We start from the raw sequence: 20800 nt of genomic DNA, 5'->3' as shown, positions 1-20800 counted from the left end.
CGCTCAGAAGCATTGTGTAGACCGAGAGTGATGTGTGCGGGGAGAACAGGCCTGTTTCGGGTCCCCGACCCGGCGGAGTGCCAAAGGGAGACTTTCAGCAGAGGGCACTCAGTCGGGAGCGCGGGCTCATTGCTCTTGTGGAGGGTGGCGCCTCTTTGCCATGTCGCGGACATTTGAGGGCATCGTCTGGCTCACGACAGACTCTCCGAAAAGGCCTCTTCCTCCCCCAGGCAGTGGAGATTCTCAGACCCCGCTTTCTCTGGTATGAGTGACAGGTCACTAGGCCAACCCTGACTGTAGACACGTCCTTTCTAATCCTGCTGTGTCTTCCCTGCAGATTCCTGGACGACCACACCTCCCACCTCCGGTAAGCAGCGCTTGGGTCCTGCCGAACGGCCGGCTCATCAGGCCTGGGTGCAAGTGCGGACGCTTGGCTTGAGCCTCTGAGCTCCCCGCCTCATCTAATGTGGAGGGTTCCTTTCGCGTGCCAGAGTTACGGAGAACCTTCACCTCCCAGTTGTGGCATCCATTACTCAGAATGCTTTTGTTGCCGAGCGATAGGATCCCAACTCACCCTCTCTTGAGTTGGGGTGGGAGTGGGGGCCGCAATGACTTCCGTAGCTAGGAGGTAGGACAGTCTTCAGGTAGAGCTGGATGCAGAAGTTCCAGTACAGCCTTTCCCTTGCTCTTTTCTTACCTCTATTTCCTATGTTTATGGACTTCACTGTCAGCTTGCTTCCTGCCAAGGGGCAGTTGTTAGGCACAGGTCTACAGCCCAGGACGGGATAGAGTCTGTTTGTTTTCTAGCTCTTCAGCTGACATGTCCTGGAGGGACTCTGAACAGCCTGGTGCCAATAGATGCCTTGTGCCTACTGATGGACAAGTGCTCTGAGGATTTTCAGCGGGTGCATGGCTCGTTCCAGGGTCAGCTTAAGTTTGGGGTTTGAAAATGACGTGAGTGAGTGCTCAGCGGAAAAGTAGTCTTCAGAATATCCTTGGGCCTGTTGGAGAGGATCCCACGTGCGAGAGACCATCTGAAGGTGGCTCCTCGGCGGGGTCTGGGAAGCTGTCTCTGGTGGTCTCCTGCTTCAGGGGCTCACGTTCATCCCCGTGCTCCCTGGGTATTGCGGCTGAGGGCTTCCCTTCTTCCCACCTCCCTCCCGAGGCTGGGGTCAGCCACGGAACTGCTGGGCCTTGTGGGGAACCCATCAGAGAACATGCGTAGCTCAGTCCATAGCCAAGGGTTCTATCAAAAAGCCCCGTGAGGACAAATAATGATGACCGGGCTCAGTCAGGTCCTCCGGAAGGAAAACATGACCTTGCACTCAGAAGTCTTTCCCTGGAAGGATTCTGAATCTCGTTCGGTCCTCAGGACCTCTTCCACTGGAAGACACAGGAGAGAGCATTTTCCCATCTCCTTCCAGGAACTGAATCTGGTTTGGCCCTGAGGCTGGTGAATGGAGGTGACAGATGTCAGGGCCGAGTGGAGGTCCTGTACCGAGGCTCCTGGGGCACCGTGTGTGATGACAGCTGGGACACCAACGACGCCGACGTGGTCTGCAGACAGCTGGGCTGTGGCCGGGCCACGTCGGCCCCAGGAAGTGCCCGGTACGGTCAGGGCTCAGGGCCCATCGTCCTGGACGACGTGGGCTGCTCGGGGCATGAAACCTACCTGTGGAGCTGCCCTCACAGCGACTGGAACACACACAACTGTGGACACAGCGAGGACGCCAGTGTCGTCTGCTCAGGTTGGTCTCAAGCAAGCTGGGTGTCCCTCTCTGGGGGTGTGGTTTCCTTCTGACATTCTGAATCCCTTTGAAAGCATTTTTACATTTCTCGCTTCCTTAAATACTTGGTCTCGTGCTAAGAATTAGTATGAGCTTTTTCACAAGCTGCCAGGCATGTAGCTGGTGAATGTGAACAAAGAACCCAAGTGAAAGTGACTTGAAGCCTTTTTTCTCAATGCCACAGTGCAAGCCAGAGGCCAAAGAGGCAAGTTCTGGCCCGAGGCCTGTGAATGGAGGTCACGGGCTAGGACTGCAGGTGGCCCAGGGTTTGGTTCCTGAGTCCTGGATGGTCGCCCCTTCAGAGAACCGGGATGCAGTGTCTGGGCACCAGGCCTGCCGTGTTCAGGGCAGTGGCCGCAGGGTGGCTGCCGGGCACAGCCTTTTCATCCCCTACGGTCGGGCTGACACACTTCACATGGGATTGGGACTTGGAACTGGAACCCCAATCTTGCTGCCTCAGTGGGCCCTAAATGCTGTGAGGCTGATGACTGCTTCGGGTCCACTCGTTCATCTAGACACAGAGCGAATCACCTTGACATTGGAATTAAGGGGTGCTGGGCTGCCTGGACCTCTCAGGAGGAGCGTTTTTTTGCGGTGAGGAAGGCAGGGGTCCCGCCCTGCATGGCTGGGCACAGACATGGACTGAGCGTCTCCCCTGCTCAGCGTCGGCCCCTTTTACCCCTGTCGTGCGCCCTGTGTGCAAGGTGTCTGATCTGCCTTCTCTCTCTCCCAGGTGCCGGCACCCATTCCACGCTTCTGCCAGGTGAGTCCTGCTGCCTCTTGACTCCAGGGTGTCCCCTCCCTCCCCACTCACCTCCACAGACTTCAGCCAGGACCCCCAGGCGGGGTGCGTGGACGTTTTCCACCTCTCAGTACCTGCCCCGGTTACTCTAGAGCGAGCACATGCTTCCAGAGGACCCATAGCACAGGGATCCTCGGGTCTGGCTCAGCGATTTAAGGACATTGTGGCCTCACAGTGTCTCCCCAGAGATTTGGGTGACAGGCAGGCCTGTCCTGGGTTCACTTCTGCTCGAAAGCATTGTCTAGACCGAGAGTGATGTGTGCGGGTAGAACAGGGCTGTTTCGGGTCCCCGACCCCGCGGAGTGCAAAAGGGAGACTTTCAGCAGAGAGCACTCAGTCAGGAGCGCGGGCTCATTGCTCTTGTGGAGGGTGGCCCTCTGAGCTCCCCGCCTCATCTAATGTGGAGGCTTCCTTTCGCGTGCCAGAGTTACGGAGAACCTTCACCTCCCAGTTGTGGCATCCATTACTCAGAATGCTTTTGTTGCCGAGCGATAGGATCCCAACTCACCCTCTCTTGAGCTGGGGTGGGAGTGGGGGCCGCAATGACTTCCGTAGCTAGGAGGTAGGACAGTCTTCAGGTAGAGCTGGATGCAGAAGTTCCAGTACAGCCTTTCCCTTGCACTTTTCTTACCTCTATTTCCTATGTTTATGGACTTCACTGTCAGCTTCCTTCCTGCCAAGGGGCAGTTGTTAGGCACAGGTCTACAGCCCAGGACGGGAGAGAGTCTGTATTTTTTCTAGCTCTTCAGCTGACATGTCCTGGAGGGACTCTGAACAGACACAGAGCTAATGACGTTGGCGTTGGAAATAAGCGATGCTGTGCCGCCTGCACCCCTCGCTGTGTCTGCGTGTGGAGTAGCTCCCGCAGCATTTGGAACGCCCACAAACGTGGGCACCACGCAGCCCCCAGTGTCATCTGCTCCCCTTTGCTTGCAAGTTATTGAGCTTCTATCTTCGTGTGGTTTTCTCCAGAAACGGGCTCTTTGTGCTGTGCTCTTCTCATGCTGAACTTCCCTGAAAGATGGGCAGTTTCCCTGAATGCATCACCCCTATACCTCGATCCCTGACTTTCTTGGTTCTGGTGTAGCACCCTCCTTAGCGGACCACCAGGGCAGAGAAGGGTCAATACAGGTTGCAACAACAAATTCCCCCAAACCCTTTTCTATTGTGGAGAGTGATATATGAGTTTGAGGTTTGCTATTCCCCTGTCCTGGACAACTCCCAGGCTGCCCTCCTCCCACCCTGGAGGGTAGGGCTCAGGCACTCAACATCTCTCTCTCTCAGGAACCTGATGGGTTTGTTTCAGCACATACTGGGTGCCGCGGCTCATCATGTTTCCTCTTTCTTGCAGCTGCAGAGATCAGTTCTACTATCCCAGGTGAGTCACTGCAGCCCAACCCAAGACTCCTCTCCGGAATTCTACCCTCTCGGGTTTCCAGAAGGAGAAGGAGAAGAGCAGCCTCCTCCTGGGGGCATGCTTTCCCTCTGAGGACTCTGGAATCTGTTTTAGTGATAAGCTGAGTCCCCCAAACCATGCCTGTCACTCTTCTTTGGCTGGAGGGCCCCTCTGGTCTCCTGCCACCTCCTGCTGCCAGTGTTCATTCAGAGATGCTGTGGGGGAAGAGGTTTGGTTTTTCTGGTTGTTTCCAATGAAAATAGCTCCTGGTCATGCCATAGAGAACTGTGACCATGCTAGAAACATGGCCAAGGAACACGCCTTCAAATGTTTGTCTGTTAAAGAATGCTTCGCGTTGAGAGCGATCCCTCAAATGATCTTTATGAGAAAATATCTCGTGCTAAATATGTCGGGAACTGCTATATACTCTGATCCTTTTTGGCCAGTCACAGTGTAATTTGGAATGGTCAAGGCTCTGAGAAGTCCTGCAGTAGGGAAAAGGATTTATTTTCTCCATCAAACTGATGACCATGGAATTTTGAAATGATCCAGCAATATCCTAAAATCACCTCATTTTCTTTCGAGATTGGTGGCACCCAGCAACCCCAACCACTCAGAGTAACTATCATATTTTTCCAGCTGACCGAGAGGGCATGGATTTCTTCTCCCCAGCCTTGGCTGCTGGTCTCCAGGCTGCGGTCATGGTGATCACTCTCCAGACAGTTTGCCTCTCCTGCCTTTCCTGGCACGTGGCATCGCCTACAGCTGATGTCCCGACCCCAGGAGGGCTGGGCCTCTCTTTAGGCTCCGCTTTGTCCTTTAGTAGCCTGGCCGGCCTACGATTCAGATCTCTGGTCAGTCCCTAGGCGAGGCTGCCCGCCCTCCCCCGTGTAGATCCCACCCCTCCCCTTGGACACTAGACCCTGGTCAGTGCTGGCTGGCTGGAGCCTGCTTCATCTCGAGCTCGGTGTGTAAATCAGCAAGAGCTCCTGACTGGCTGCTCTTGAGCTGCTGCTGAACACCCCCTCTCCCCCCAACCCCTGAGATCTTTCCTCTCCATCCCCACCCCCCCCTCCTCACCACCTGGCTTCCTGAAGCAGCAGCAGCTTCGGGCTGTCCCTCCTCTCTGATCCATTCTCTGCAGTGCAGCTAGGGGCATCTTCACAAGACGCCAAGGTCAGTCCCAGCGCTGGGGACCGATTCCTCAGGGCCTTCTGGTCACAGACCCTCACCGCTCAGGAGGACCTCTAGGGCTCTGCACAATTCTCTCCTGTTGTCTGGTACTTCCCGCCATCCCTCCTGTCCCTGCGGCATACACACCGAGGTTCCCCAAACGTGCCAGGTACACCTAGGCTCCTTCGCACACACTGTTCTCTCTGCCTGGAACACCCTTTCTCCCTTTTTGCCTAGCCTCCCTGATTATCCACCCCCCTTTCCCTGCTCAGTCTGGGTCAGGAGCCGAAGCTCCAGGCTCCCACCACCTCCCGGGCTTTGCTCCGTCACAGTCCCAGCTCATGACGCCGGGATTTGCTGTTTTCCATCCTCTCCTCCAGGCTGTGTGGTCCCTGAGGGCAAGGCCTGTATCCAGCATTCACTATGAACCCAGGGTTGGCACATTTCCAGGCACAGAGCCAGCATGGACTCCACAGTTGTGTCAAGGGTACCAGGAAACTGATCATTATGTTTTCTCTTTGTCAACAGATCCTGTTTACGACCCCACCCGCCCAGCCAGTAAGTTCTGAGCTCCCTGACAAGTCCCCTTGTCCCTTCTCCTCAGTGACAGTGACAATGGGGGGGGGGGTGAGGAGAATGATGAGGAGATGTTTCCCCTAAGTGCAGTCTCTGTGGAGGGGCACCCCGCTGACCATCAGTGCATAGTTTGGGTCTAGGCACCTCCTGGTGGGTTTCTGTCTTGGGAATTGTTAAAAAAACCTCCCCCGGGTGACTGTGCAGTGTGCATTGTAGGTCATCAGTATTTCCATTTTATCCCAACAGCAAATTATTCCTGCGGAAGCTTCCTGTCCCAACCTTCAGGGAGCTTTGTCAGCCCATCCTACCCTGGGAACTATCCGAACAATGCCAAGTGTGTGTGGGACATTGAAGTTCAGAACAACTACGTAGTGACTGTAGTCTTCAGAGACGTCCAGTAAGTGTGTGTGAGGGACCTTGCTGACACTTTAGAAGGGGATACATGGCACCTAGCACTTCAGGAGAGATGTGTGCCCCGTTGACATTTTTTCTTATGGGTTCCATTTTCGACCAAGCACAGAGGCGGCACCAGGACCAGAGCCCTGGTTTCAAGTTGCACCTATGTCACTAATTTCCTGTGTGACCATGGGAAATCATTTCATTCACCTTAGCCTCAAGAGAGGAGAATAAAATAACTGCTTTCCTACCCTTGCTGGTTACTGGGAGGGTCACAAGAGAGAAACAGATGAAAATACTTGGACAGTGTTATCCAGTGGGAGGGATTATAGTTAGGAGCAATAATAATAATTATTATAATAGTAATAATAATAATAACAATAATCATTGTTAGGAGTAATAATAACCAGAATCCTATTAACAACCACACCAGTTTTTCTGAACCCTTTTCACTCTACTCCCTCCTTTTTTTGGGGTGAGTTTCGGGCAGAGGAGGAGAAATTCCCGCAGCAGAGGTTAGGTTGTCTGTGCCTCATCCAATGAAGAGTGGGAATTCCTTGTTTTAAGTGGAGGAGGCTTCATCCGATCGACAGTGGTACGTGATTGGTTCAAGGAGGGGTGGGGGGCCACAGCGAGTCACCAGTAGTTTCTAGAGTCCTGGGAACGGGGAACCGTAATTTCTCCTCTAACAGCCACCACTGAACAAAGCAGTTTTCCCTCTTGATTTCTGGTGGCAGTGGCCTTGGGAGTCTCTGCCTTGGAAAGTTGTGTGGGGTTTTGCAAAAGGTACAATATTCTTTTAATCTCTTCATCATTCCAATTCATACTGGATTGTGGGGACTTCATGAAATCCTTTGGAGGAAGGTTGACCGTGACTGGTTCTAAGTCAGCATCTTAATACCAGTGACCACCATTTGTGACATTTTATGCAGCACTTTTCCATATATTACATTGTTTGAGCCTCACGATGGCTTTCTTCAGTATACATGGGTAGGGAGATTTCACCTTCGTAAATAAGAAACCTGAGCTGCAGAGAGGCTATTTGACTTGCCCAGTATTTTTTTGTTCAACTATTTGTTTCTATCACTATGAATTCATGGATTTTTAAAAATTCGATGGGAAACTGGGGTCTTTTTGATCAAAGAAAAAGTCTAAGGTAGGATGTGATCCTTTCTCACGTGACGCAAAAGGCTGTCGGGAGAGGGGCTGTCGATCTCATATGTGTGACCCCAAAAGGCAGGACTAGAACCATGTATGGAGGTCATGGGAAGATGAATCTCCGCCCGATTTAAGAAAGTCTCACAAACTGGTGGTTACCAGTGGGGAGAGGGACTGGAGGAGGGACAGTACCCGGGGAGGGGATTAAGGGGTAGAAATTATTATGTATAAAATACGCTACAAGGATACATTGTATCCACACAACGCAGGGAATATAGCCAACAGTTTATAATAACTATAAATGGAGTATAACCTTTAAACATTGTGAACCACTATATTGTACACCCATAACTTGTATAATACTGTACATCAACTATACTTCAGTAAAAAAGGAAATCTATTACTTTCAATTATTAATTTTGTCAGAGTTTCTGGCTTACAGGTGTGATACCTCTCACGGAGATCTGACCCCCTGCATCAGATCCTGGTTAAAAGTGAAGCCAGAACTGTGTGTTGTGTCTCTGCAGGCTTGAAGGCGGCTGTAACTACGATTATATTGAAGTGTTTGATGGCCCTTACCACAGTTCCCCTCTGCTTGCCCGGGTTTGTGACGGGGCGACGGGCTCCTTCACCTCGTCATCCAACTTCATGTCCATTCGCTTCATCAGCGATGGCAGCGTCACGAAGAGAGGGTTCCAGGCTGCATACTACTCCAGTCTTCACAATGGGGTCACAAGTAAGTCCCCGTCCCTCTGGGTGGGGCCCCTGGGAGTGACTTCTATTGCTCAGCCATCCCGTGGCTGTGAAATGAGAAATGATGGCCGCCTTTTCAGGTCACCAAGGCTCGAGCGGTGCAGAAAGGGGCCAAGAGCAGTGGGTCTTGAGACTCTGGCTCCCAGACATGGCCGATGGGTGGCGCGCTGGCCGTTCTCTGGTCAGCAGAGATGAAGTAGAAGGGCAAGGTGTTGCTTTCAACAGATAGTGAGATGTCAGTGCCCAGGGCAGAGGGGATCACTTGGCTTGAGGCCTTGTGGCCTTCCCAGAGTGTGGGACACCGTGGCCTTGTCCTGAGACCTATAGCACATTCCGCTGCTGCCTGAAGATGGTCTGAGCTGGCCACTCAGCCAGGTCCAGCAGAGGCTGATGGCCACGGTTTGAGCTGTTAAGTGGACCGATGTACAGATTGGCCAGGCGCCGGGCAGGGTGAGGTACTGGCTCTCTTTGAGGTCAGGATTTTAAGCACCGACCTGCCCCTTAGCTAAAGGACCTATGTTTAGGTCCATAGCTAAGGATGTTGATTTTCCGACATCCCCTCAATTCAACCCGAGCGTTACTTTACTATAGGGATAAGCGGCAACTTGGCAAAACGTTTTGCTTCTTTCACACCCTGCCTTCACTTCTCCATCAGAGGAACCCTAGTCCTGTGCCCTCGAGGGGTCTCACGAGAGTGAAACTGACTTGAGCCCCAGGGCACCGGGCGTGGTGGTGAGCTGTGTCCGCAGGCAGGCCATCTGCCAGCGATCTCAATCTCTGCACCTTTCTGTGGGCTTGCGGGGGGCCGTTGACACTGACCGCACTGTCTGCCCTCCGCCCCCAGAGCTGCTTTGCCTGCAGAATCACATGCAAGCCAGTGTGAGCGTGGACTACCTCCAGTCTCTGGGCCACTCTGCCAGAGACCTCGTCATCCCCGGCTGGAACAGGAGCTACCAGTGTCAGCCCCAGATTACTTCGAGCCAGGTGACCTTCACAGTTCCCTACTCCGGCTGTGGCACCATCGAGCAGGTAAGCCTGGAGCTTCTTCCTCTCCCTCCTGCTGAGCCAGCTTTCTTACAGTGCCCTGCGCTGTGCTTTTTTGAATTCTGGGGACCCAGAGAACGTGATTATGGGGTAATCAGGCTGAAGATATAAATCCGTCCCTTGGTGCCATGACGTAACTGCAGCCACGTCCAAACAGAAGGAAGGAAAGTCAGTGGGGAGTTTTTCCCACACTGTCCACCAGAGAGGGTGCCTGGCAGGCTTCTCTCACTTCGGCAAGAGCCATAGCAGCTCCCAGGGGCAGCTCCAGGTTCTGAAGGGCCTGGAGCTTATACAGGTTGGTGTTGGGGTGGACAAGAGAGGCGGGTGCCTCATTCGTGGAAAGAATGCAAAAGCATATCTTAGTTTTAGAAATTTACAAAAGCACATGGCTGTGCCAGTGCATTGCTGAGCCCCGGAAGAGCCTGTGCAGGGCGTCCCTGAAGCTTAAGCTTCATTAGCTTCCCAGTAAATTGGCCTCTGCAGCTATCATTTGTTGAGCTGTCACCACCTGGGGTGACCAGTTGTCTTGGTTGACCTGGGACTTTGCAGATTTTAGCAGGGAGAAGTCTCATGTCGCAGGAAACTCCTTAATCCTGCCACCCTACAAGTGGCAGACACTGAGATTAGTCTGTGTCAACCTGCCCCAAATCTCCACCAAGATGATGCAAGTCTCCCCTCATTGTCATCCTACTTGAAAAACAGGGAGACTGGGCTTTGAAGGGTCAAGCAGGTGGCTTAAAGCTACTTAGCCAGGAAGCGGTAGGGCCAACGCCAGACGCTGAGAATCTCAAACATGTGGCACTGAGTGAAAGAAGTCAGGCCCGCAAGATTACCCACCCCGTGATGTCATTTCTATGAAATTTGTGTGCGATGGTGAGCCGACCTGGCGGGAGGGGACTTACCTGCAAAGGGGCAGGATGGAGCTGTTTGAATTAATGAGAGTGTTGAGTCTTTTACTGGCAAACCCCACCGAATGGTAAACTTAGAGTTGTTGCATTTAATTTTATGTAAATTCATTTTAAACTCTGCTCTCTAAGTTCTGAATTTTTGGCTGCCACCTAAGTAATCACTTCAAGATTTTGTCTGTCAGGGAACAGACACAGTGCAAATACTTTTAGTAGGTTAAGGACCGCAGTAAATATACAGCACAAAAGGCTCAAATACGTACGATGTGTGTGACACACGCACACAGAGGGTTTGCCCGTCACCAAAGACGTACCGTACATTTGCCGCGTGCCAAGCTAGGTGCTATGAGCGTGCTGTTCATTATCTGGCAAGGTCACAAGGAACCGTGAGAGAGGGAGGGGCACTCGTTTAGCTAACCAGATGGGCCTGTCGGCCACAGGTAGGTGCCCAGGCCCGAGGGTCTGCAGTTGCCCCTGTGGCCCCCCCAGCTCCCATTGGACAGTCCCTGCAGACACCGGGTCTCCTTCTATAGGAGCTGAGTGGGTCAGGGAGGCTTACATGCAGAGAAGGGTACAGATGAGTCACGCCCTGCAAACGTTCTAGTGACCTGGCTTTTACATTTCGCCCTGTGAATCAGTCGTGTTGGATTCTGGTTTGTCCTGCGTTTAGTCAGTGGGAATCAGTCTACCAAAGGTGACCCACCCCTCCCAGTTCCAAATATGCAGCCTGGAGCCTCTGACATCTGAGCCATCCTATCTGTGTTCCTTCATCTCCAATAGGAGCTGCCAAAGCCACGGGCCAGCCCTGGTCTTCTAACCTGGCTGGTCGTGGGCAGCACAGGCTACATTCTGATTCCTCTGCTTATTTAAATACCTGTACCCCCTAGCAAACCGTGCCTGCAGGGCAGGCCAATGTTTCATTCATCTTTGCAACTGTCCGTGCCCCTGGTGTGGAGCCTAAGCCTTTATAATCAGATTATTAAGGGCTAGTATTCGTGCCAGGCACTGAACTAAGAGTTCCACAGGACTTTCAAAATTCTCGAGACAACTTCTATTCCCATTTAATTGTGAGGAAACAGAAGCTTGCAGAGGTTGACCCACTTGCCCAAGGGCACCTGATCGTGAACTGTGGAGCCAGCATTCAAAGGCAGGACGGTATGATCCTTAGCTGGGACTTTCTGCATCTCCTCCAGGTGCCCCATTTAGTGGGCGTCTGACAAACGTTGGCTCGTGTGTCTGAACAGGCAAGGTCTCCCCACCACAGGAGCGGGCTGCTAGGCGGAAGAGGCCGAGTGTCTATGGGATAGCCGTTGACGTGTCTGCCAGACTCCATCCCAAGTGCCTTGCACACTGAGCAGACGTCTGATAATGAATTTTAATTTAAAATCAGAACAGCTCCTGGTGATCGAGCAAGAAACCTGCACCCCACTTTCATTGTTTGGCGTGCATTCAGAATCTAGCTTGACCATGGAAACCACAGGCGAATGTGGATTCAAGAACACTTTCATGTGAATGTACAGAGTTCAACTGAAGGCACCTCAGCTTGTCTTTGAAGGAGAAACAAGGTGGCAACGTTTATATGGTTTATTGCGATAACCACCGGCACTCCAATATAAAGCCACCCCCCCCCCCGCTTTTTTAAAGAAAATATAAAGGCAGAAAATACAGCGTACTTCCCATGAAGGAACGGAAGGCATAGAACCCATCTAGGCCCTTTGCCAGACCTGAGTCCAAAGTGCGGGCTCTGGCGCCCCCTTCACGCCAGAGCCTCCCTCTGACGGGAGAAAAGGGAAACCCAGGGTCAGAGAGCAGGCAAGGGTCCCAGGGTGGCAAAACCACTTTAGATAGTTAAACTTTTCTCTTTGCACATGTCTTCCTGGAAGGGACGAACTCAGAGCTGAATTTTGCAACTTCAGACATGAAGTGAAAGCCTCTCCAACACATGCTGCTCTAAAGAATAATTCTATTTAGGTTGTACAAGTGCTGGCTTCAGAAGGGAACTTGTCTGCTCTCCCAAATGGCGAGGGATGAACTTTTTTGCTCCTGACAGCGTATGTGACTAAATGTCACCCGATGACAAACTGGCGATTTTTTTTTTTAAGCGTAAGGTTGTCTTACATTTTAGGGCTTCTATTTAGGCCACTATGGTGTTATTTTTGTGCCTGTTCTTGCAGAGGCACCCACGGCTGGTGGGAACTCGTACCAGGCAAGGAAAAGTCTGCTTACGACCATCACAGCACTTGGGAGGGAAAGAGCGCGCCACCCCAGTCTCCACCTGGTGATGCTGCTCTCGTGCTCACCTCACCTGCAGCCAGATGATCATATGACTGTAGCGCTTCCAGGGGCGCTTGTTCACCTGCGTCCTCTTGGCCATTTGGGCGGGTTGCTCCTGGCACCATCCTTCTTTCATCACAAGTACTTTTGCTGGACTTCCGTCCCTTGGACCTTTCCTCCATTCCATGGATCTTTATTGAGGCTACTGATGCTATAGTTAACACTACACCAAGCCCTGGGAAAAGAGAGATGCTTAGACATCACCCTTTCCTTGAAATGCTTACAGACCACCAGGTGTGAGACTCTTGTCTCTGCAAAGGTCCCTCTTATGAGACGGTAGGCACATCAAACAGCATGAGAGACCCACATTCTTATGAATTTGCTGCTTCATGAAAGGCACAGCAGGAAATGGTTCTGTGGTTTGGGGAGTGGAGAAGCAAAGCGTGACAGGAAGTACTCCAGCGTTGCCACGGCCCCCACTCCAACCCCCGCCCCCCCACACACACACACCACCTTGTCGTCCATATGAGCCTCTGGGGAATTTCCTGCCCCAGAGGTCAGAGATCTGCCGCAGCCATAACTCTGGATCTCTGTTGCTTCAGGCTCTGGCAGCTTCAGACACCAAACTGCAATAACTACTGACCCATCCAAACAGCACAGTGCAAACGAATCCCACTAGCCCCTCCCACGACCGCCTCCCCTGATTTCTCCCAGCAAGAGTGAGAATGAAATAGGACAAGCCAGGAGGGCCCGGAGCCATGGAGACCAAACTCTGCTTAGTCATACAGCAAGGGTAGGGGGTCATCCGGACACCCCCACCTTTCCATAAGCAGCAGCTCCTGGGAGGCACCAGCACACTGTGGCCCCCATCACATGGCAGAGGAAAGGGGATGTGTGAAAGGAGGGAGTCTTGCTGGTGAAGTGTATCCATCCCGGGTGACGGTAGCCATGGTGATAGGCATGTGCCGTCTCTGTGGTTCCGGGAGGGTTTTGAAACCTTGCAGCGTCACTTCAGTCTCATTCTCACCCAAACCAGCAACGAGATTCCCTTAGTAGATGACAATTGCCTGACTCTGCTCGCCTGCCTGTCTCCCTCTCCCAGGTGGATAATGATACCATCACCTACTCCAACTTCCTCAAAGCAGCTGTTTCAAGTGGCATCATCAAGAGGAGGAAGGACCTCCACATTCAAATCAGCTGCAAAATGCTCCAGAACACGTGGGTTAACACAATGTACATTGCCAATGACACCCTCGAGGTCAAGAACATACAATACGGCAACTTTGACGTGAACATTTCCTTTTATACGTCCTCTTCATTCCTATATCCCGTGACCAGCAGCCCCTACTATGTGGACCTGAACCAGGATTTGTACCTTCAGGCTGAAATCCGCCATTCTAACGCCTCCCTGGCCTTATTTCTGGACACCTGTGTGGCGTCACCGTCTCCCACTGACTTTACATCTTTGACTTATGATCTCATCCGGAGTGGGTAAGGAGTGTCTTCATGGGGTGGACGTCAGCCTTTACCTGATAAGCCACACACAGCCAGCCCAGAGCTCAAGGAAGGCAGACTGGGCTCCCAGGAGCCCCAGCTCAAGCAGCCGGGCTGCCATCTCTGGGCATCCGGAGAACTGAGCGGCCGTCAAGCCGGTTATAGCTATAAAGTAAAGTTAGACCAGGTGACTAAACCCCAGGCAAGGCTTAAAATTAAAAAGACACGCCTGTAGTGGGAAAACGTTGATCCTGAAGCAGGTGGAGGTTGGGATGCCAGCTGCAGCGCTCTGGACAGGCAAATAGCACCTCTCTGAGCCACTTTCTGCAGCCATCACAGGAGCGTAGTGAAGCCCCTATCACAGCCGGTCGGAAGGATTAAACAAGAAGGAGGAGATGGGGTGCCGCACAAAGAGCACGCCCGGCAGGTGGTCCACGAGGAAGGGTGTGGAGGCAGCGGGCGGTCCCCCGACCGCCACCCTCAGAGGAGGGTGCCCAGCACATGGGGTGGGTGGCATGAGGAGGGCAGCGCCTTGCTGGGAGCTGACGGTGACCCCTCTCCTCCTCCAGGTGTGTGAAGGATGAAACCTACCGATCCTACCACCAGCCCTCACCCGACGTCCTCTGCTTCAAGTTCAATGCCTTCCGCTTCCTGAGCCTCTTCCCCTCCGTGTACCTGCAGTGCAAGATGGTCGTGTGCAGGTCGTACGATGCCTCGTCCCGCTGCAGCAGAGGCTGCATCGTGAGGGCCAGGAGGGACGTGGGCTCCTACCAGGAGAAGGTGGATGTCACCCTGGGACCCATCCGGCTGCAGGTCCCGCACGCTGAGAAGAGGAGCCTGGGTAGGTGACCGGCTCCCCACCCCGCCATCTGCCGGGGCCCAGGCCCGTGAGCCGTGGGGACTTGGGATGCTTCCGTGGGTGTCCCGTTTCCCCTCAAATAGGGCTCCTGTGCTACCCTGGGCGACATGAAGTGGAGCTAGGCCTGGTTCTCACCTTCTTCCAGGAACTTCTGGCCTATGGGGGATGCACATGGGGGGTTCGGTCAAGACAGTCCTAATGTAGGACACAGAACCCCTGCCGGCTTCACCCTCTGGGTTCTGAATACCCCACCCCACACTCCTCATCTCTAAAACAGAAACGTTAATATTTACCTCTTAGGACGGTTGAGGGGGTTTTACACAAGATGCTGTTAGTTACACGCTGCTCTGGCCCCTGCCTGGTATAAGTCACCGGCTGCAAAGAACCGTGACTTCGTTACTATCGTTATTGTCACCAGTGTTAACATTAATCATCACATTATTACTTATAATGACGGTGACAAACTGTAGCCCTGGAGTAGTGCAGTCAGGGTCTGGGCGGGGCCGTGTAGACCCAGGCAGGACTGGTTTCTTCTCACGGCTCCCGGGGGGTTGGTCCTGGAAGAGCCGTCTCATATTCCCCATCTAGAACGGGGAGCAGATTCCCCACCGTGCTGTCCTGTTGTGCACGTGGGTGAGGAGGTGTTTGCCGAGCGATTCCCATGGTTTCTGGTCCAGGCCGGGCCAGGTCAACAAATGTGGTGGCATTGGTGACAGGGGCGGATGTGGGGGCAGCACTGGTCACAGATCCTCCCACAGTCACGGGGCTTCACCCCACGGAGGATCTTTGACAGCTCGCTCCCCCCAGGGCCCAGATGCACGCCCTCCCCTGGCAGTCTGGCTGCTTTTGCCCGCTCTTTCCTCCCATCGGCAACATTCCAGGCGTCTTTGGAAGACCTAGTATGTGCCAGGAGACAGAGAACGAAATACATTCCAGCGGGAGGGGCCCCAGTGCGGCCATAAGTCGCCTGCGTGGTACCCACCATGGGGGCTGGAGCTACAAGAGAGAAGGGAGGCAGGGCAGGGGGAGGGGCAAAGGCGGCCGATGGGGACGCTGCTCACGTCTCTCCTTTTCCTTCTCTTCCCACCGACGCTGCGGTAGCTTAAGGCCGGTGTCCCTCTTCCCGGGACCTTTGTGCCCGTTTCCCAAATGGGCTCAAATGCCCCAACTCACTCTCCTCCCATCCATCAGGAGCCTCCAGCCAGATATCTCATGCCACAGCCCAGCTCTGACTTCCTGTTCCCAAACCTTCTTTGCTCCTGTTGGCTGACAAGACACTGGGAAGTCTGCCAGGGCTGACACTCAGCTGCTCTTTGGGGGTCTGACCTCAGTTTCCTGAAAGGCACTCTTTTCTCCCTTCTTTTCCCCGCCCATCAAACTGTTCTGAGTGCCGTCACCCTGCCCTGGGACCCCATCCTGACTTCTCCCCTCTCTCCTTCCCAGACCATCCAGAGGTTGACCTGGAAGAGGAGGCCAGCCCCCAGGGGAGCTACCACAGTGCCACCATCCTTGCTGGGGTCTTCCTGGTCGTGCTCTTGGCTGCAGCAGCCTTCATATTGGGGAGGAGCACCCGTGCTGCCCGTGGCCAGCGTCTGAGCTCTAGGATGTGAAGCAGGAGGACACGCGTGGTGCTCGGACACAGGCCTCCATGCTCTGGAGCCCGTAAGGGGAGGGAAGAAACCACTGTCCAGAGCTTGGCACACAGAGCACCCAACTCTGGCCCAGGTGCACAGTGGTGGGTGGTGGAGGAGGGGGCGAGAAAGATGGGAGCAGGTTTTCCCAGAAACGCAGACTTGGTGCTGGGACCAAATGTCAGGCGAGCAGGTGCTGGAAGCTAAAATCTCACGGGAGGAGTGAGCCCCACGCGAGGAGCAGCAGCGATTGTTCTAGATAGAGTTTCTTTTCTGACTTTTTATGAACCAGCTTCTTTGGCCTGTAGTGTATATCTTAGCCTTTTCTTATTATAGGACAAGCCAAATAAAGAACTTTTTGCAAAGCAAGTGTCGGTTTGGTCACTGTTTCCAGCGTCACATCGAAGCACCGATCCCTTCGTGTTAGGTAGACAGGTAACGTGGGCTCCCACAGGGAGTGAGAAAGGCCGCAGGGCCCTGCCCTGTCGTGCCCCTGAGGCAGAGGAGAGTGTGCAGGGAGCAGTGGACAGATGGGGGTGAGACAGCTTCACCGCACCCTCCACGCACAGTCCCTGGGGGTCTTCACGGGCAAGGCGGCTGTGATGCACAGACAGCCACGCCCACATCAACCTGCCTCCCTTCCCTGGACCCATTACAGCCTCTGTATGCAGGGCATGGGAGGCAAAGTTGGGCACATTCCCTTCTCGTACGTGTCCTCGATGGAGCAAGTAGTTGTAGGAGGGCCGAGGTTGGCCCGAGGGGCCTGGGCTAGTGTTGAGCTGGGGGTGTGGGCTGAGAGCGTGAAATGTCAGGAGGTCATGGGGGAAACAGGACAGAAAACTCTCGACAGAGACCTGCGATGACCCTTGATATGTCCGCTCCCTCCCACATGGCCTCCCGTGAGGTGTGAAGTGTGGAGTAGACGTGGCGGAGGGTCAGGAAGTACAGGAAGTTGGAGCCTTTAACATCTGAGTGAAAGCATCTCCCGCTAGGTTGACTGGGGACCTGCTTGACACAGCTGCATGCGGTTGGTCATCTGACCACTCAAACCTCTGTCCCCTGTCTTTTGGCCACTGGAGCCTCATTTATGTCACCCTTGTTTGGGAGGGGACCACTCACCCTTATCTTCCTGGGACCTTCTTGGTTTGGCACTGCTGCCCCTTGTCCTGAGAACCCCCTCTGTTCCCCGACTAACCAGGAGGGCTGGTCAACCTAAACTTCGGGCAGCAGGGCTCGCGGGGATCTGGGGTCTAGGTTCCCATGACAACCACGAAATGTAGCAGACAGGATGGAGAAGCAGGCAGGAGACCAGGCCAAAGTGCAGCAGCCAAGGAGGCTGCTACCTGCCTTGATCCCCGGACACAGGATTTGGGAGACTGCCCTTAGCTCAGGTTAATGTCTGGTCTTTTTTTTTTTTTTTTTGTCTCTCTGGCCCAAGAACAGATGGGTGAGAAGACCTCATGTTTTACTCAGGACTGGATCAAGACCCTGAGTTACAGAAGCATATGGGCCTTCATGATGTGGGTGTGTATGTGTGTGTGTGTGTGTGTGTGTGTGTGTGTGTGTGTGTGCGTGCGCACATCTGGGGTGGACTGGATAACGTCTTCCAGCACCATGTGAGGAGCTAGGTCAGCACCACTCACGTTCTCTCCCCAGTGCGGGAGCACGGTGACGTCTCTGCCTGCGGGAGAAGTGCAAAAGGGAAAGTGTCTAGTGGGGAAGGGTCTCTGGTGGCTGGAGTCACAGGACCCCGTTCTAACAGGACGTCCGTTTCAGGAAGAGATTCCTGGAAGGGAGGCTAGTCCTGCTTTGACTTCTCTGTGGAGGGAAGGTCTAGCTCAGAGAGAGAAGAAGCCATTTGGGAGTTGTCTGCCCTTTTCAGGAGGACCAGCAGGAAACTGCAAACGGCTGCCTCCGCAAAGCCACGGGCACTGAGCCCACCCTGGGGCTGCGCTTTGTGGGAACAGGGGAGCAGTCAGATGAGGCCCTGGGCTTTTCCTTGGACTTGTTCTCAGTTTGTAACTGCATCTGTAATGTGCCTGACTCTTTTCTCTAACACAGGGAAGCAGATTGACGTCATCCCTGGAGACAAAGGCTGCTGAACTGGAATTAGGTTTGGCTTGTAGTGGCTGGGGGGCAAAAGCTTATCGTTACTCTCTTAGGGTTTTATGTGGCAGGGTTGCGGCTTCAGTTGACAGAAGACAATTCAACAGGAGGAAAGCGTACAGGTTTATTCAATGCAAGTTTTACATGACATGGGGAGAGACTTCATAAGAAATGAAACCCCCCCCAAATTGGGAAACCTACTTGCCTTGTATGTGTTTCAACAAAGAGAAACAATGGTGGAAAAGCAATTGCACTATGTGAGGAAGACAAGATAATTAGAATTATTTTATCAAGGTCTCTGTGTATAGAATTCTCTGGACTCAACTTTATGTCCTGATGATAAGAATGTTATTTCCTTCTGGCATAGGGAGGATGCATTTCAATGGCAGCTTATCTCCTGTTTTTAGGAAAAAGAAAGAAGGTCAGAGAGCAGGTGAGTGTGTTGTTTTGGATTTGTCTTTTTTCAAGTGTCTTTAAGTCAAAACAGTCAATATGCCATATCAACATACTTTCTGGTGGCAAGTTCTGAATTCCTTCAGGGTAAACATGAAAACAGGTTCAAGATTTTAAATAGGCTCAATTGTTTTAAAGCTAAGTCATCTCAAACTTTAGAATCACTCAGCAGCCTCTCTGGTTGACCTGGTGCAGGGCAGCGATTTACAGTCCTCCTGCGGCCAACTGTGATTCTTACAGAGTGGACTTCCCAGTCACTTTGAGAAATGTTCCTTTGCCTTTGGGTAAAAACCTCCCTGAAATTCAGCACATGACTCTAACGATAACATAGGGAAAAATCTACAGCTCACATGGGTTCCAACAGGAAAGCAATGTTTCTAAGATCTGGAAACACTGATGACACAAAAATGGCCAGTAGGTTGAAGCTCAGGGGTCAACTGAGAGCTAGGAGCCACCGTGTCCTCCACTGACATGACCTGCTGGGAGGGCCAGGAGCCGGCCACCCACGTGGGGACTGACATGCATCCACCCACACAACGACCACCAGCTCAGGGAGGCTGATGAAGATCTTCTGCTGGACCTGGGGCCCTGCTGTGGGAGACGGACGGTGGACACAGCACAGGCACTCCTGGATCTCTGTCTAGATCTCCAACTAGATCTGCAGTATCTCTGCAGGAGGTCCAGCTGGCCCAGGAAAGAGCCACGGGGAGGTTACTGTGAAACCACTAGGACCAGGAGAGGAGAGTGTGGGGACAGAGGATGGGGAGAAGGTTGTGGGAGACACAGAGATCATGAGGATATCCCACTCCAAATGGACCTGCAAAACCAAATGACAACACATTTATTGAAGGAAAGGCTAAGCATGTTGGCCAAGGAAATCAACAATCGGCACAGAAGTTTACTCTGGATTCGTGTGTTTGGGGAGATGGTTGTTTGGTTTTTGTTTTGCCTCACGTGTCTAAATGACCAACTTTATTTAACCAGTGACAAGTTTCCTCAAAGTTGTTCTAAAAGCCATTTGGGGGCTTCCCTGGTGGCACACTGGTTGCGAGTCCGCCTGCCAATGCAGGGGACACGGGTTCGTTTCCCGGTCCGGGAGGATCCCACGTGTCGCGGAGCAGCTGGGCCCATGAGCCACGGCTGCTGAGCCTGCACGTCCGGAGCCTGTGCTCCGCAACGGGAGAGGCCACGGCAGTGAGAGGCCCGCAGACCACAGCAACAACAACAAAAAAGCCATTTGGCTCTTTTATGTTTTGTTTTGTTTTGTTATAATTTTATTTATTTTTTTATGCAGCAGGTTCTTATTAGTTATCCATTTTATACATATTGGTGTATATATGTCAATCCCAATGAACTGGGAGATTGAGATTATTTTTAACGACGTGAAATTTACATAACATAAAATGAACCATTTCAAGGGTACTTCAGTGGAGTTTGGTATAATCACCATGTTGTACAGCCACAAAGTCTATCTAGTTCCAACGCGTTTTCATCAGCCCTAAATGAAGCCCACAACATAAATGGTCATCTCTTTTCCCCTCCATCCTGTTGGAAGACTGACACTACCTTGCAACCATCCATCTGCTTCTGTCTCTATGGATTTACCTTGTCAGTCCAGATTAATTTTTAAGAACACTCCTGCAAAGACTGTAATAGGAATCTTGAAGGAGATCAATGGTATCATTGAAGGCATAACTTCTGATATTTTTTAAAAAATAATTTATTTTGAAATAATTTCAAAGCCATATGGGCAAGAATCCTCAACAAAATGTTAGTGTATTGAATCCAACAGTGTATACACACAATCATGTGGGATTTCTTATGGGTTTGTAAGGCTGGTTGAACATTCAAAAGTCAATTATTGTAATCCAGCACATCAATAGGGTGAAAAAGAAAGATCACATGATCACAACAATATATGCATGAAAACATTTGACAAAATTCAACTCATTCATCAACAGTATTCAGGGTAAAATAGGAATAGATGGAAAAA

At 52.4% G+C, this 20800-nt stretch overlaps 2 protein-coding genes across 2 annotated transcripts in view; one reads left to right on the top strand and one right to left on the bottom strand.

Annotated features, from left to right (window-relative positions):
- DMBT1 (deleted in malignant brain tumors 1) overlaps positions 1 to 16615 on the top strand; it is a 39648-nt gene extending 23033 nt beyond the window's left edge. The window contains exons 13-23 of the mRNA XM_067024428.1: positions 338 to 367; positions 1425 to 1748; positions 2521 to 2550; positions 3941 to 3967; positions 5687 to 5716; positions 5981 to 6131; positions 7816 to 8024; positions 8886 to 9070; positions 13367 to 13755; positions 14328 to 14599; positions 16061 to 16615. Coding sequence (XP_066880529.1) covers positions 338 to 367; positions 1425 to 1748; positions 2521 to 2550; positions 3941 to 3967; positions 5687 to 5716; positions 5981 to 6131; positions 7816 to 8024; positions 8886 to 9070; positions 13367 to 13755; positions 14328 to 14599; positions 16061 to 16227 — 1814 coding nt within the window. The 3' untranslated portion in view covers positions 16228 to 16615. The remainder of the gene's footprint in view (positions 1 to 337; positions 368 to 1424; positions 1749 to 2520; positions 2551 to 3940; positions 3968 to 5686; positions 5717 to 5980; positions 6132 to 7815; positions 8025 to 8885; positions 9071 to 13366; positions 13756 to 14327; positions 14600 to 16060) is intronic.
- A 2586-nt stretch (positions 16616 to 19201) lies between these two features.
- Positions 19202 to 20800, bottom strand: part of C2H10orf120 (chromosome 2 C10orf120 homolog) — a 73790-nt gene continuing 72191 nt past the window's right edge. The window contains exon 3 of the transcript XR_010838784.1: positions 19202 to 19624. The gene's annotated coding sequence lies outside the window, so the exon portion shown is untranslated. The remainder of the gene's footprint in view (positions 19625 to 20800) is intronic.

Source organism: Kogia breviceps, chromosome 2, assembly GCF_026419965.1.
Source record: "Kogia breviceps isolate mKogBre1 chromosome 2, mKogBre1 haplotype 1, whole genome shotgun sequence".
NCBI classification, from domain to species: domain Eukaryota; kingdom Metazoa; phylum Chordata; class Mammalia; order Artiodactyla; family Physeteridae; genus Kogia; species Kogia breviceps.
The sequence above is the reverse complement of the archived record's forward strand: the minus strand, read 5'-3'. Positions and strand labels throughout refer to the sequence as shown.